This window comes from Anguilla anguilla, chromosome 14, assembly GCF_013347855.1.
Source record: "Anguilla anguilla isolate fAngAng1 chromosome 14, fAngAng1.pri, whole genome shotgun sequence".
NCBI classification, from domain to species: domain Eukaryota; kingdom Metazoa; phylum Chordata; class Actinopteri; order Anguilliformes; family Anguillidae; genus Anguilla; species Anguilla anguilla.
Genome location: NC_049214.1, coordinates 37251569 through 37268243, shown reverse-complemented (window position 1 = coordinate 37268243; position 16675 = coordinate 37251569). Strand labels below are relative to the sequence as shown.

Genomic DNA, 16675 nt, shown 5'->3' with positions numbered 1-16675 from the left:
TTCCAGGGACGTATTAGCCAACAGAACATTTAGAAATACTGATTTTTTTGGAATAAAGAGTTACTGAAGATACAAGAAATAAAAATGATAAATGTATTCCCAAAAAATAAGCGCATAAGTCAACATCTGACAATTCACAACTTCATAATTAAGGTTCCTCATAAACCCGGATGCACAAATTCCAAAAGCTAACCTAGACTTAACACAAATTAAAAAAAAAAAAAGTATATATACACGTTTATCCTGCAAAATGAAACCATTACACATGAAATGCCTGTAATGTAATGTAATGAATCCGAAGGTTCACATGCCTGGGCGTGCCCGTGTACTGGCCACGTACTCAGGCCCCTGTCCATCACAGGTAATACAGCAGGCTGTCCAGAGATGGGTCCGGTTCCTTGTGGAGGCTCTGGCCCACCAGGAAGGCCAGCTTGTGGGCATACTGGCAGGGGGCGGGCACTCGAATGATCCCCTGTAACAGAGCATTAATCAATCACAATCCTGGACCCAATCACTGTCCTCACATTCAGACCCCGCCTCTTCTGACAATGAGGCCACACACCGCCTCCATGTCAACAAGGCAGGACTGGTATGTTCACTCCCAAGTGACATTAGCACAGAGCAATGGGAACCAACTCTGTTCCTGGACATCGATCATCCTCTGGGTTTTCAATTCAGCCAAAGTTTGGCACGCCTCACTCTACTATTTAGAAGCTCAACAAGATCTCCAGCTGTTGAAGGAAGTGTGCTTTGTTAGGGATGGAGTGTAAACCTACAGGACAGTAGATCTCCACGAACAGGCATGGTTACCAGTGGTATAGAACATGCGTGGGTTTGAATGGGGGCATTCCTGCGTTTGGACGGGACGCTGGCGGGCCCGAACGGGGGCGTGTTTTACCTGCCAGTTGTAGTACATGTGGCAGAGCTTGTAGGTGAGCCGCTGCATGTGGTCAGGCTTCAGACCGCTGCTGTCGTACACCACGTTGTAGTGAGTGGGCGTGACGCTGCCCATGCGCACCGCCTGGCTCACGATGAAGAAATCGTACCTGAAACATTATCGCCGATGATTAGACGAGCCACGCGCTGGAGGGCTGTAGCATCTGCAGGTTTAACTCCAGTCCTGGAGGGCCTCAGTGTCTGCAGGCTTAACTCCAGTGAAAGAGGGCTGCAGTGTCTGCGGGTTTAACTCCAGTCTTGGAGGGCCGCAGTGATGGGACTAGTGATAGACTAACTAGCTTAAGAATCTATACCCCTTCTACTTGTGGCCGTAACTGGCTGTTGATCAAAAGGAAACTACAAACATCTGCAGACTGGGGCCCCCCAGGACTAGAGTTTGACACCCCTGACATAAGCTGTACAGGTACCCCCCCCATACAGGTGCATTCTGGCACATGTCCTGTGGCCCAGGGCACTGACCATTCAGGGCGCGTGATTTCCGTGTCGATGACCGTTCCTGGCGGCGGGTTGGACAGGTTCCTGTCCATCATGGCGAAGAACCTGGAGCTGATCCTCTTCTTCACCACGACTACGGCCAGTTTGGGCCTGAGGGGGGGCGGAGAGTGAGGGGGGGGACGGTGGTCAGAATTCAGAGGTACAGCAGAGGGGGTGGGAACGCCGGCCCCGCCCCCAGCCCAGGCCACTCACATGTAGTCCCCCATGGTGGACTTGATGCAGTCCAGGATCTGCTTGGTCTCGTAGCTGACCACGCTCTGCAGCATGCCGTCTCCCACCCCGTCCCGGTACACGATGATGCGCGTCGGGGGCTTCTGATTGCGCTTCATCCAGGCCTGCAGGGCTCCTGGAACACGCCATTTCAACAATTAGGGAACAGTTGGTCTACGGGGCAGTGGTCCTCAGTCCTGGTCCTGGAGAGCCACAAGGTGTGCTGGCTTTCATTGTTATTCAGTCACGATGAAGTAAAGAAGAAATTGACTGGTTAAAGCAGTTGATTACACAGATAAAACAGGCTGCCTGGTTTCTTGAGTCTGAACTGGTTGCTGATCTTAAGGCGAAAATGAAAACCAGCAGACCCTGTGGCTCTTCAGGACCTGGAATGAACATCTCTGGAGCATGGTAGTCACATGGCCAGCTTCTCCACTCCCCTCCATCCCGTCTAGTGCATTACTATTGAGTTCTCTGGAATTTCGCTGCGGTTACAATTTATACATTTTCCTGAAGAAGAATACCCAAGGACCAAACCTCATTGCTGGTCACAAGCCCTCGTAAGTATTCATAACCTGAACTTGAAACAGTAGGATCAGAGAAAGACTGAACTTCCAGGTTAAAGCCATGGAGCTGGCCATCTGGTTACTATACAGAATCTGACTTCAGCTTCTAGAATCCAATTACTCTTCCAGCTAAACACACCTACAACACACACTACAGGGTCTGCTGGTTTGTGTTTTCACCTTAAAAGCAGCACCTAATTGAGACCCAAAACACTGGGTGAGTTGAGTTAACTGTGTAATCAACTGCTCTAATTGATTCATGAAGTGCAGAGTCACTATGAAAACCAGCAGACCCTGTAGCTCTCCAGGACCAGGGTTGGAGACCACTGATGTAAATGAAACAAAACGCTCCAAATGTAAAATGCACCAAAGTGTGGCTTAGGCCAGGGGTGTCAAACTCCTGGAGGGCTGCAGTGTCTACTAGTTTTCAGTGCGGTTCATAGATCAAGTCATTGATCAGCTAAAGAGTCCAATTTTCAATTTGCTGCTGAGTGAAAAGAAACTCCAAATACCAGCAGACCCTGCGGCCCTCCAGGTCACACCCCAGGCGCAGGGCATTCCAACTTTCAGTTTTAAGCTACGCCCATTTTCAAAACTATCGTTTTCCACTCTGACTTGCTCTAGGAACTGCACCCATCTCAGGAAAGAAAACCTGCAGTTTTACTGGACGAGACCTGCCTTGCAGCGGCCCCTTCAGGCCGTCCATGATCTCCTGCCCGCGACTCTGGAGCACGCACTTAGAGTACCACCTGAAAGAGAGGCGGAGCTTAAACACATCACTCGCATGCACCCCTTCACTCCGGCATCAGCCAATCAACTGGTGCCCAACACACACTCACCCCTTCACTCTGGCATCAGCCAATCAACGGGTGCCCAACACACACTCACCCCTTCACTCTGGCATCAGCCAATCAACTGGTGCCCAACACACACGCACCCTTTCACTCCGGCATCAGCCAATCAACTGGTGCCCAACACACACGCACCCCTTCACTCCGGCATCAGCTAATCAACTGGTGCCCAACACACACACACCCCTTCACTCCGGCATCAGCCAATCAACTGGTGCCCAACACACACGCACCCCTTCACTCCGGCATCAGCCAATCAACTGGTGCCCAACACACACACACGCACCCCTTCACTCCGGCATCAGCCAATCAACTGGTGCCCAACACACACACACACACTCCTTCACTCCGGCATCAGCCAATCAACTGGTGCCTAACACACACGCACCCCTTCACTCCGGCATCAGCCAATCAACTGGTGCCCAACACACACACACACACCCCTTCACTCCGGCATCAGCCAATCAACTGGTGCCCAACACACACGCACCCCTTCACTCCGGCATCAGCCAATCTACTGGTGCCGAACACACACACACACCAAAAAGCACACATTAAACTGGCCGCTAAATTAGCCTTTAAATATGGCAGCCATGAGCAGAGGGAGCGAGCGAGACTGACTGAGTCATGTCCTTGTTCAGGCTGGCCACCAGAGCCCCGATGGACCGCCTCCCAGCAGCGATGTCATGGTAACAGTCGATTCCCACCACCATCAGAAAATCGAGCTGTGGGTGAGAGGTCAAATGTCAGGGATGGACAAAAAGGTTCACCACCCCCCATTAACATGATCATATAGTTCCACACATTCCGTAAATCAATCTCTTACTCTTTTGTCCTAATCTGATGGAATGCTAGCAAACACCAGTACTGTTGACACACAACATACGTGTGCGTTTTACACTCCATCCCTTCCCTGATCACAGCCATAGGGCTGACAAGGGACTGTTCCCCTAAAGCCCATGGGTCTGAGACTAGCCCATAGTTCTGAGACTAGCCCACGTGTCTGAGACTAGCCCACGGGTCTGAGACTAGCCCACGGGTCTGAGACTAGCCCACGGGTCTGAGACTAGCCCACAGGTCTGAGACTAGCCCATAGTTCTGAGACTAGCTTACCGGTATCTCCACGTGCCACAGCTCGCCCCCCATCTTGCAGTTTATCTGGAGGGCGATCTTGGTGGCGATGGTCATGAGGGCCTGGGGCCGGCTGAGGGTTCGAGCCACCACACACTGACTGGGAGTGGCACACTGAATGCACAGGTACTTCTTCACGCAGTCGTACTTGTCCTTGCGGTTGGTGGGAAGAATGACCACAACCTGGAAAAGCAAAGAAGGCAACCAGAGTGCAATTCTGTTGAATCTAGATACAATGTCTACTGAACCTGGATACAGTGTTACTCAAGTCCAGAAACAGTGTTACTGAATGTGGATACAGCATCACTGTCTAGATTAGGGCTGCTCAACCCTGTTCCTGGGGATCAACAGTCCTGTACGTTTTCATTTCAACCCTAATTTGTTGAATCAGGCACACCTGATTCTACTAATTAGAAGCTCAGCAAGATCTCTAGCTGTTGAGTGAGATGTGTTTTTGAGGTTTGGAGTGAAAACCCACAGGACAGGAGATCTCCAGGAACAGTGCTGGGCAGCCCTGGTCCAGATACGTTACTGAATCCAGATACAGCATCACACAATCTAGATACAACGTTAACCAGGTTACAATGCAGCTCGATCTCAGCATGATTGTTCATGTATCCAATGGCAACCACAGTGCTACTGTGTCTCATTAGCCTTTACTCTATAGGTACCATCTGGATACCCCGCCACTCAATCTCAATACGGTCTTTACTGTAGTTACCATCTGGGTTCCAGGGCCCACGTTCTGCTGCAGGGCCCTCATTAGAGAATCCTGTCTGTCCTCATATTCAATCCTGTGCCAGCAAGGAAGAGGAAACCGAAATCTAAACTTAGGACTGGATCCAATCCACACCTCATCCTTAATTTTGAAATGAATGCAGATGTTTCTTCAAACACATTTTGGCAAGTTAATTCAGTTGATTGCTAAACTCTAATATCGGCAACACAATATTTAAGACTTTACTGAAGGTTTGGAATCTTGTTTAATTAAATTTGAACTGCAGCCTCCACCACATTTTATGAATCCATTCTCTATAATGGAGTAAAGGGAAGCAGACACACCCAGGTAACATTATTGGGCTCAGTGCACTCTCCTCATTCTGTGCTAAAGTAGAGACATTATAAATGAACTTGCTCTTAATGAAAGACTATGGCTTTCAGCTTGAGTTGCCCTTTAAGAATGAACAAGTCACTTCAATGTTCCACTCATCATAGCTTTGTGAAGCAGGGTGAGGCTTTGTGAATCCCAGAATGGGTGGAACCATTACTAATATTTTTGAGAGAAAGGACTTGATTGGTTGCTAAGACGGTAAAGCTTGTGGTGGCTCCTCCCATCATTAAAGGTTCATCGAGCTGTCTTTATAACTGCCGCTGTCAAGATGGGTCAGTATGGCGCCCTCACATGGCGGGCCTCAGCATCCTCATCTCCATTGGCTGGCACACCCGGCCCAGGGTCTGGAGGAGGGAGTGGGCCAGGTCCCCGTTGCGGCGGGTGAAGAACAGCATCCAGTTCTCCAGGGGCGGACAGCTGGACAGGGGCACCCCGCGCATCTCCTTCGACCAATCAGCCGCCATGGGCCTGTACTGGAACTGACAGGGGGCAGAGAAGAGCCATTTCAACAGGAAGTGGAGCTGACGGGGTGGAGAAGAGTCATATCAACAGGAAGTGAAGCTGATAATCCGGCTCAGGGGCATGCAATCTTATCCAGAAAGGGCCGGTGTGGGTGCAGGTTTTTGTTTTAGTGCAGCACTACAACACCCGGTTCAAAGTAATTAACTTATCATGGTATTCAATAAAGACCTTAATACATAAAATCGGGTATCTTAGTCATCAAGACCAGAGAACCAACTATGGCTGAAAAACAACTAATCTGTAAGCAGAGAGAACAATACATCATATAACAAATAACAATTTTTTTTTACTGATACTACTGTCTATTTTTAGGTCTTATGACGACGCATTTGTCATGGCTATATTGTTCATTATAAAAATAGTGACTACTGTATTACAATTACTTTCTCCCCATTTCTTCAATTTTAAGACCCTGCCACACAAAATAGCCCCATGGGGGGGTACTCAGGCGCCCGTCTCGCAGCACGTCGGGGCTCCCTTACCGTGCGGCGACCCTGGAGGATATTTTCGGGGGGGAGGATTCGGCCCTGGATCCTCACAGACTGCTTGTCGAAGCTTAGGCCCCAGGTGCTGAGCTCAGACTGCGCTTCGGGGTTCCTGCAAGGGTGGGGGGGGGGTGATGCGGGGCATGGCTTTCAGTACCCCTCCCGTTCGGGGACGCCCCCTGACCCAGTGCCACGTGGGGTCACGCTCATATCCCAAACCCTGAAGTCAGGGGTGGGCAGTTCCATTCCCGCAGGGTGTGTATGCAGGTTCATATAATTACACTGGGCCCAATTAGCTAATTAGCAGAATACGCTTACTGAATTAACTGTACATCAGACAAACAATAAGATGTTTTGGGACACAAAAACAGTCTGCAGTCTGCAGCTGTCATTCATTAACTTAAAGAAATGTAGGCAAAATATGAATTACTAAATCAGTGGGAACCAACCTTGTTCATGGAGATCTACAATCCTGTTGGTTTTCATTTCAGCCCTAATTTGGTACACCTCTACTACTCTACTCATTAGCAGCTCAACAAGATCTCCAGCTGTTGAATGAGTTGCGCCTTGTCAGGGTTGAAACCTACAGGAGAGTAGATCTCCAGGTAGCAGTTGGTCTAGGTGGCCAGGGTTTATTTTATCCAACTTTATTTTTATATATATATATATTTTTTTTTTTTAATGGTGGTCCAAGGATGACAGGGGTTGCGTGAGGATTAAAAAGGTTCCATTTCGGCCGTTACCGGTTGATGGTTCCGATGAACCGGTTCAGGCGGTTGTCCCGGTCCTGTGGGTTGAGTCGCGTGTGGTGCGACAGGTCCCTCATTATGTTGAAGTCCTGCCGCATCCTGTCCGTCAGACCTGCGCCATGGCGACACAAGCGTCATGTGGTCTGCAGGGGGCAGCCAATCAGAATGTGCGATGGTTCGGGCGATCTAGCGACTGAAGCGACGGAGGAGAAAGATGGGGGCGAGGAGGAAAAGAAAAAGAACAACGAAAAAAGGGCACTAAGTGAAAGAAAGAGAGGGAGAGAGGAACAGAGAGAGAAGAGCAGAGAGAGAGAGTCAGAAAGTAGGAGAGGGAAAGTGTGCAGGATATGCCTTGGCAACATGAGCCTTAACAACAAGGGATAACCAGTCACTAGTAAAACCTGTTTTGGACTAAGGAGAGGGGGATGAGGAGGACGCAGGAGAGGGGAAGGGAGAGGAAGATGGAGAGGGGAAGTGGGAGGGTGAGGGGGAAGAGGGGATCTTCACACCTGTCAGGTAGCAGAACTCAGGGACCAATAAGGCCGGCCCAGGAGGCGGGGCTCCAGCAGGGCCCAGCTTCTTCACGTGGCTGACCAGCAGCACCTGGTTCTCATCCCTGATATCCAGGTTGTACTGCTGCAGTATGGACAAAAATCTGCCTTAAAATAACTCCTCATTTTCCCAGCTTATCCTTAAAATGCATTCCAGCCAGTAATACACACACACACACATTCTCTCTCTCACACACACAGACACACAAATGCCCAAGCAGAAACAAACACACACGCACATACGCGCGCACAAACACACCGTCTTGTAGTACTCTTTGAAGGAGATCTCTTTGTCCCCCTTCTTGAACGTGTTTCTGGGGTTGTGGTCCCAGGCAATCTCATCTATCCTGTAGGTTTTGTTGTTGTACCTTTGTGAAGAAGCACATATTTAAACCTGAGACGTGCACTTCCAACACTGAGCATGTCTTTGCACTTTACAGAAAGAAATACATTTCAAATAGCTTAAATAAAAAAACAGCTCTTACAGTACTGTGGCTTTCCAGGTGTATACAAGAAGATTTATATACAATACATGCATCTACAAAAACATATTTGTACAGCACCTTGTAAATCCAAGGTTGCACAGCCAAGCATACAATTACCAGTTTATACAATTCCAACACTTTTTCAGATCTGGCACAAGCTCTTCACTGCCAAGGCTCTATACAGCAACCCTGAAATAAGATGCTGCACCACACAGCTTTTGTGAGCACAGTAGGCTCAGGATACAGGCACCACCAGAAACAGTTCAGACGAAAATTAACACACTGAACATTATTACTGAATAACTGGGTAATAAACACACAGCTCAGCCTCTAGAGGCATAATGTCATTGCACCAGTGGCTTTTGGAGTTACTTGAACTGTATTGTCTTACCTCAACCACACACACCCCAGAGGACCCTATATATTTGCCATTGTACAGCCAGCAGGTTCAGAAACCTCTCTGAATAATCAAAATATCCTTCCCTGTACAAGAACTGCCTGGGCCAAAGAAACATACAGACTGAAATCATACAGACCCCAGAAAGCGCATCACTGCTCAAAGCTGCCCATTTTACCGTATACGGCGCGTTTGTGCACCCTCCCGCCACTAGGCGGCGCCAGAGGCAGGCCTTACTTGGTGAGGACGATGAGGCCCAGCAGCTCCTTGGTGCAGGCCTCCATGAAGTAGCGGTCGCCGTGCTGCTGCCGCAGGCCGTACATGAAGGCCAGCACCGTCTCGCTGCGCAGCACCTTGTGGCTGACGTCCACGCTCAGCATCACGCCGGACTCGTACTGCAGGATGGCCGTGCAGAAGCCTGACCAGATCGTCAGCCTGCCGGACGGACAGACGGACGGGCGGACACACCCGCCACCCAGAGAGAAGCGCTGCTAACACTGCAGGTTACGGAGCTGTTAACCGAGTTAACACGCTAACTAACACAAGTTAATGCATTAACTAACCTGAGCAAAGAAATTCACTGATCATTCATTTATTTATATTAATGAAGCCATTAGCCAAGATGGAAGGAGGAGCTACAGCAGGGCCCCAACTGGGTGATTTAATAGGGCCATCCCCTCTAAAGCATGCTTTCCACCAAACAGCCCCTGCCTCTACTCTGCAACCCAACAGCCCCGCCTCTACTCTGCAACCCAACAGCCCCGCCTCTACTCTGCAACCCAACAGCCCCGCCTCTGCTCTGCAACCCAACAGCCCCGCCTCTACTCTGCAACCCAACAGCCCTGTGACCCAACAGGCCCTGCCTCTACTCTGCAACCCAACAGCCCCGCCTCTACTCTGCAACCCAACAGCCCCGCCTCTGCTCTGCAACCCAACAGCCCCCGCCTCTGCTCTGCAACCCAACAGTCCCGCCTCTACTCTGCAACCCAACAGCCCCTGCCTCTACTCTGCAACCCAACAGCCCCTGCCTCTACTCTGCAACCCAACAGCCCCCGCCTCTACTCTGCAACCCAACAGCCCCTGCCTCTACTCTGCAACCCAACAGCCCTGTGACCCAACAGGCCCTGCCTCTACTCTGCAACCCAACAGCCCCGCCTCTACTCTGCAACCCAACAGCCCCAGCCTCTACTCTGCAACCCAACAACCCAGTGATCCAACAGCCCCTGCCTCTACTCTGCAACCCAACAGCCCTGTGACCCAACAGCCCCTGCCTCTACTCTGCAACCCAACAGCCCAGTTCAGTATGGATTTAGATTGGGATGCATTTCCAGATAGCTCTGTTTTAACCCCTCCCTTCCCCCGTTCTGCAGTCACATGGCAGGGCCACAGTTTGACCCCGCGCACGTGGAGCTGACGGCACCTGTGCTGGGGGATCTCCAGGGGCTCGTTGGGGTTGTAGTAATGGCGGCCGATCTGCTGCATGTTCAGGATCCTCAGCACTCTGACAAAAAGAACACAGGAATGCACGTCACAATAAAAAAAAATATACAACAGCAACACTCACTTTTCGGTTCAAAGACAATCTCTATGCTGACAATTACTACAAGATTCTAGGTAGTTTAAAAAAAAACTATGTTTTAAACTACATAGAATTTTCTGTAAATAGTGATGTTTAAACTGTTATCGTTTTTACATTTATAGAATGCTGTATTTGTACTGAAGGAACCTAAGGGAGAGATATATGCAGCCTGGCCAAACGGACTGGATGGAGCTGTAGGGTGGGGGAAGTGCAGGGAGCTGTAAGGTGGGGAAGGGCATGGAGCTGTAAGGTGGGGAAGGGCATGGAGCTGTAGGGTGGGGAAAGGGCAGGGAGCCGTAGGGCGGGGGAAGGGCAGGGAGCCGTAGGGTGAGGGAAGGACAGGGAGCCGTAGGGTGGGGAAGGGCTGACCTCCGGAAGATGATGTTGTAGAACTGCAGGCAGACGGGCGAAGTTGGCAGGAGTTCAGAGGTCAGCGTGACCGTGATTCGCACCTTCTCTCCTTGCCTGGTTTCACTCAGGAGAACCGTCTCCTGCGCCACACAAAGCCATTAAACACTTCACCACAAAGCCCTCAGTGCGACAGTACCAGAGATTTCACGCCTAATTCTGCTAAATGGCCTAACTGGCCCGAACATTTAGCAAGACATTTTCCTACATTTCTTGGTAAGTTCATGAATGACAGCAGTAGAATGTTCCTGTGTCCCAACACAAAACATCTTATTGTGGTCTAATCTACAATCAAACAAGCTTAAGTGCATTCAGCCAATTAGCTAATTTGGCCAATGTAAATGGTGACAACGAAATTCTGCACACACACCCAACACCACTCCGGGCCAAGGCTATTAAGTTAGGCCACACTAGTCTTTTCATGGATGTACTACAATATTCTAAGTTGTGTGCAAGGAATCCTAGACTCCTTAACGTGTTTCCATAACAATGATCAACGCAGGGACACCATTTAAGATTAGTGTGCGTGGAGACAAATGTTGTGGAGCTAGAATGTCATGAATTGTGTGTTCCTTCCTGTGTATTTACCATAAACACAGGCAAGCTCACAGAAGCTGAGCTGTACACAGAAATAAACGCTTTGGTTCAGAAATAAAACCATTGGCACCCTTGGGAAAACCAAAACTGCCAATGTTTTAAAAAATATATAAATAAACAGGTTATTCTCCAGGGCTCTGTTTCACAATGCAGGATTACGGTGTTGGTGTTAGCTGGATAACTGTGCTGAGTAAAACCCAGAACCCTCCCAAATCTGGAATATGGACTGAAGTAAAAAGAGCTGTTCCGGGTTTTATTCAGTGCAGTTATCCAGCTAACTCAGTAATGGCTTTGCCTAATATCCCCCAGGTTTGTACTGTAATATTAAAGCAGTAAATGGGTTTGGAGCATTGCACTTTCAGCACAATCACTGCATTGCTAGATTTTCACGAAGCAAGATTAACAAGTTAGCCAGATAACTTCTCAGGGAAAAACCCAGAACAGCTCTCCGTTCTCTCTCAGTGCGGTTATCCAGCTAACTCAGTAATCCTGCTTAGTGAAATACTCCCCTACTGGCCCATCAACAACTGAGCTTTCCCAGGGTGTCTGGGATCCTAATACTAAGCTCACACCTGCTGCTTGGCAACAGCACTTTGCTATGAGAAGGGCACAAGGTGGTACGGCTGCTTAGCAACAGCGCTTTGCTATGAGATGGGCACAAGGTGGTACGGCTGCTTAGCAACAGCGCTTTGCTATGAGATGGGCACAAGGTGGTACGGCTGCTTAGCAACAGCGCTTTGCTATGAGATGGGCACAAGGTGGTACGGCTGCTTAGCAACAGCACTGCTACGAGAAGGGCGCAGGGCGTTGCGGCTGCTGGCATCCCTACCGGGTTATGGAGTCGGTGGGGCAGGAAGAGGATGGCGCCGTCGAAGGTGTGGGCGGGGCCCAGCGTCTGGCCGTGCTGGAACAGGAGCGCGGACCGGAGGCGGCGGGACTCCATGGGGGGGTTGAAGTCCACGTGATACTGGAACAGGACCCACTGCGGCCGCGACAGGATGCGGAAGTAGTTGGCCCTCAGCTCGATGGGAGACCCGGAGGTACCTGAGGAGGCCCACCGTGCAGTAGACCGTGAGAGCACTGAGCAATGGGCTCCTCACAGCTAGCCCTGAGTAGCAACTGCTTCTACAGGCTAACTGCAGTTCAGAAAGCAGCAGTACAGTCTGCCCACCACAGATCGAATGCTTTCACCATGTACTGCACCCAGGGATGGACCTAAAAATCATTTGTGCAGGGGGTGGGGGGGCTGGGGGCCCCATTCACATGCACACACACACACACACACTAGGGCCCCCTGGACCAGCTAGTGGCTAGGAAACCGTCCCCCCTTAGCTCTGCCCCCTGCTTGTACCTGACTTGGACTGCTTTACATGTTCCATGGCTTGTCTTGTGTTGATTCCTTCATCGTGAAAATCCCGCCGTCGGCGACCTCGCTCTCCAATAGTCACTTTCTGGAAGCCGGCAGAGATCTCGAGGAGGCCTGAAGAAAATATGTAGAATAAAATTTAATTATCCAATAAAATTCCATTCAACTTCCATCTGAAGGTGTGCTTTAGACGTGCTGAGTAATTTTAAACAACTGAACACAGCCCAACGATCTTAAAATCTTATAGTAAAAATGACTGTGCAATGCGGTCCATAAGGATATTCCTTAGATCTCGTGCTTTTACCTTCCGATGCAGCGGCAGAAGGCGCCGTTTTCTGCCTTCCACGGCCCAACATCTCGCCCTCAGCGGGAGGGAGAACTGGCCGCGACGCCTCCTGAGCTGGAGGCTTGCGAATAAATCAATACTTGTAACATAAACCACACTTTTGCACCGCCAAATTTCACTGGAACAACTCTAACCATAACGTTTCCGTAAAGACTACAAATGTATCATCCTAGCAGTACGCATTACAAACGCATCATCCGATGCAGTAATTCCTACTAAAAAAAGACACATTTCCAATTCAAACTAGATGACATGAAGTAAGCCCATGGGCGATGACACAGACATCTCTTTGAGTCGCTATATTTTTCTACAGTGCGTTTCTTTGCCAAGAATGCGCACAGACATCAGCGACGAGTTTTCTAAAAAGATACCCAAAGATGAAAACTAGTACTCACCATGCCTGGGGCTGTCTTGGGCCCGCGAGCTCTCCCCCTCGAGCGCGATCTCGCTCTTCCTCTGTCACTCATTTTGGGGCGCAGACGTTAGGCTGAGTTGAGCGAAGTTGTAGTAGACAGAAGTTATGAAGCGCGAAAGGGTCGGTAGTTTCCCTCAGTTCAGCCGTAACGTATTCTGTGCTCTTTCTTGCTTACGAAACAGTAACCTGTGCAAGGGTACCCATGTCTAGCACAAAAGCTATTGCCAGGCGAACCAGAATACGCCCGCTAACCGTCCAGCTGCTCCCACAAACAGCAGGTGTACGTCAGACACTTGATGGTGTGTATTTTGCGTCACACTGTTTGAACTTGCGCTAATGGCTGTTAATTTACGCTCTTAATTGAGTGACTGCTGGGCGCGGTCTGTATTCCACCTGAAACGGGCTGGACTGCCAGTGCGCGTGTTCACATTGGTCCATGAGCTTATTCTGCAGTAAATGCAAATTAAACGCATTAGTGCATTTCTCAACGCCACGTATTTGTTGTTTTCCCCACTATTCAGGTTTTAAGTCTTAAAAGAGACATAGGGCAATGCGTAAAATCCAGTGGTGCGACTTTGCAGCGTTTAAACAAATGGGCGTGTAAAAAAGAGACTGACAGATGTCAATCCCATTCAGGGGGCCCTCCACTGCAGTCATAGACAAGGCGTTTCATTAATGATCTATCTACCGACATGGATAATTTACGTCCAAAAGAGCATGTTTTAGTACGTCTTAGTAAGCGCATCAGGAAATCAATTATTTAGGTTCTTTCAGTGATCCAATTATTTTTTCCCCAGAAAGCTGCGCATTCCAGTGTCTGTCCACAAGATGGCAACCGTTAATTCAAAATAGGAGAATTTCTTTGTACATTTATTTGACTGCTTTGTGGTATTCTGTTGCGTTAGGCTTTTCTATTCTTCAATCCACGTTTTTACTGCAGATGTGCAACCGTTGGTCGTCTGCAGGGTCCATTAACCCACGTGAATTCCCCTGAACGACTACATGTATTCTACAAGGTTCTTGGCTTGCGGTATTTTTTATAATTTACTCTGAATATATATTAAAAGAATCCATTAAATTCGTTTCTTACGGAAACATTCAATAGGAAGCCACCACGGGAATATGTAACCTCTATGACCAAATTATCAAATTGCCTGAAGTGGTTTTTGTTAAGAATAAGAAAAGGAGGAAGATGAGGAATTCCAGGGATTTGAAACATAATGGCTCACACGTTTATGGTATTTGGTTTGGTATTCATTCATGACCAAAAAAAGGCCATGCTTCACCTCGACTAGTGGTGCACAACAAGGGCTGCTCTGTTCCAGGATTTTTTCTGCTCTTAATTATTCAATTAGCTCAATCATTTATTCATTTGAATTTTGTATAAACACCAGCTACCCTTAAGATTTTACTGGGCTTAAGTGCAGGAGTGAACCAGCGTAGTTTATAGAGACGTCAGAAAATCAGAAAAAAGATAACTGGTTGCAATAAAAACTGGCCTTTCAGGACCGGGGTTGTGTGCCATTGAACTAGACCCGGGCTGCCCAATCCTGTTCCTGGAGATCTAACGTCCTGCAGGTTTTCATTTCAACGTTAATTTGGCACACCTGATTCTACCAATTAGCAGCCCAGTGTGATCTCTAGCTGTTGAATGAGGTGCGTTTTGTTAGGGTTGGAATGAAAACCTGAAGGATGGTAGATCTCCAGGTCCAGGGTTGGGCAGCCCTGACATACCCTAAGACACCTAGAAATGGCCACTGACCAAACAGAACCGGGCCTTTGTCCAAAATGTCTTGTCACTTGCTGGTGTTCATAATTTTTTTCAGCGTTAACAAGACCCTCAAGACCAGCAGTTGAAAAACAACAAAACATAATGTAACAACAAACATAAAGTCAAAGACAAACCACCATATTCTAATATAGGTATGATTGCCTTTTCAACATAAAAGTCTTTCTCCCAGTGCGTAATCCAGCGCTGGTGTACACGGCCAAAAAAGCTTTCTTCTGAACTCATCTGGCTGTGACACCCGGTTCCAAGCAATGTTCCGATGGCATTTAGCAAACTCCCAGACACTTATTTTTATTGATTGTCCTCAATAGAAGTCTTTCTTTCCCGCAAACCATCTGCTTTGCTGTGCGCGGGGGCAAGGTGCAGTCGAGGGATCTACCAGGCAGGCTCGTCGCTGTTCCAGACGGTTTCAACTACTTAATTATCGACAGAAAGTGTTCTTTTGTGTCCTTTTTTTTTTTTTTTTTTTTTTACTGTCCATTGACGTTTGAAGGTCAGAAACACTTTGTCTTGTTTCGTATGAGAGTTTTTGCTTTTCCCCTTGGTGATGGCGAACTTAAATACTATATGTGTGTTGCCTCGTTTTTATATCAAGATTAACCAGGGAGCCCTGGGAGGGTACACTATTCTAAGACTGAAATTAATTTGATAAAGTAGGACGTTAATTTATTTATTTATTTATTTATTTATTTTTGGTATTGTATTAAAGATAATTGTTTGGGGTTTGAATAATTATTATAAATTTTTGAAAAATGTTTTATTAATTTTTTTTTCTCTGAACAACTGTATTAGCATAAAATAGTTTTTTAATTCAAATGTTTTTGCATATAGTATTGCTCATTGCCTACATATTTGACACTGCTTTCTTAGTTCTTCATTATCTTTATAAGAAAACAACCTGCAAAGAATCAGAGTTGGAAAATCCAGGTTCAGAAAGTAAAAAATCCTCTCCAGTATTTAGTTTCAATCACCTGGATTTACTAATTAGGACAATTCCTCAGCCAGGAGGTAGAACCAATAAGTGAAATCAGCTGGCTGGGTGGAAGAAAAACATGGCAGGATTTGTACTTCCTGACACCTGGACTTTCCACCTCTGCAAAGAATAATGCATGTAAGTAAATATATTGGTTAGGCATTGAGGTGTTGAGTACCTGGTGGAAGCACCTCTGGCAGAAATGATTGCTGTGAGTCTTTTTGCACTGTGAGAGCCAGTAACTTTTGTCAAGGCTATCTGGCTTATTGGAAACCAGTAATAGACTATAATATGTCAGTCTTGCTATCGCTTTTCAATTAAACTTTTAATTAGATTCAACTCTGGACTTGGCTTCCCAGGGACACTCGCTCTCTTATTTTTAAATCGTCCAGTGTGGCCCCGCTGTGTGGTCTGATATATATTATATAAATATTATATATATATATAATATTATTTATTATTTATTTATATAATAATTATATATATATATATATATATATATATATATATACATATATATATATATACATAATTTTTAAAAATCCAGTTGAAGCAGATTTCGAAACTGGGGACTACCAGGGGACTCATTGCAGCCTATGAATGAATTCTAGAAGATTCTCGAAATATGTCAAATACATTGTCCCCTATATTTTGTTTATACGTTCTTAAATATGCAATGGCATCGGATGATA

The 16675-nt window shown here is 47.6% G+C and overlaps 1 protein-coding gene across 1 annotated transcript; it reads right to left on the bottom strand.

Moving 5' to 3' along the window:
• Positions 1 to 259: 259 nt before the first annotated feature.
• LOC118212816 (piwi-like protein 1) lies at positions 260 to 13273 on the bottom strand. The gene is made up of 20 exons (XM_035391167.1): positions 13202 to 13273; positions 12765 to 12867; positions 12446 to 12574; positions 11924 to 12138; positions 10459 to 10580; positions 9931 to 10011; positions 8748 to 8945; positions 7888 to 7996; positions 7587 to 7713; positions 7072 to 7189; positions 6326 to 6440; positions 5613 to 5800; positions 4932 to 5004; positions 4193 to 4393; positions 3701 to 3804; positions 2907 to 2977; positions 1645 to 1798; positions 1417 to 1542; positions 899 to 1046; positions 260 to 472 (listed from the first exon to the last, which is right to left on the bottom strand). The coding sequence occupies exons 1-20, from the start codon at positions 13271 to 13273 to the stop codon at positions 356 to 358; spliced, it is 2571 nt and encodes an 856-aa protein (XP_035247058.1). The 3' UTR covers positions 260 to 355.
• Between the last annotated feature and the right edge of the window lie 3402 nt (positions 13274 to 16675).

Bases quoted from the DNA above. Each gene is read 5' to 3' on its own strand.
- LOC118212816 (XM_035391167.1), bottom strand. From the start codon at position 13,273: ATGAGTGACAGAGGAAGAGCGAGATCGCGCTCGAGGGGGAGAGCTCGC. The intron at 12,139-12,445 runs GTACAAGCAGGG...GGGCCTCCTCAG, and splicing joins TGTAAAGCAGTCCAAGTCAG to GTACCTCCGGGTCTCCCATC. The intron at 1,799-2,906 runs GCAGGTCTCGTC...GGCGTGTTCCAG, and splicing joins CCTGAAGGGGCCGCTGCAAG to GAGCCCTGCAGGCCTGGATG.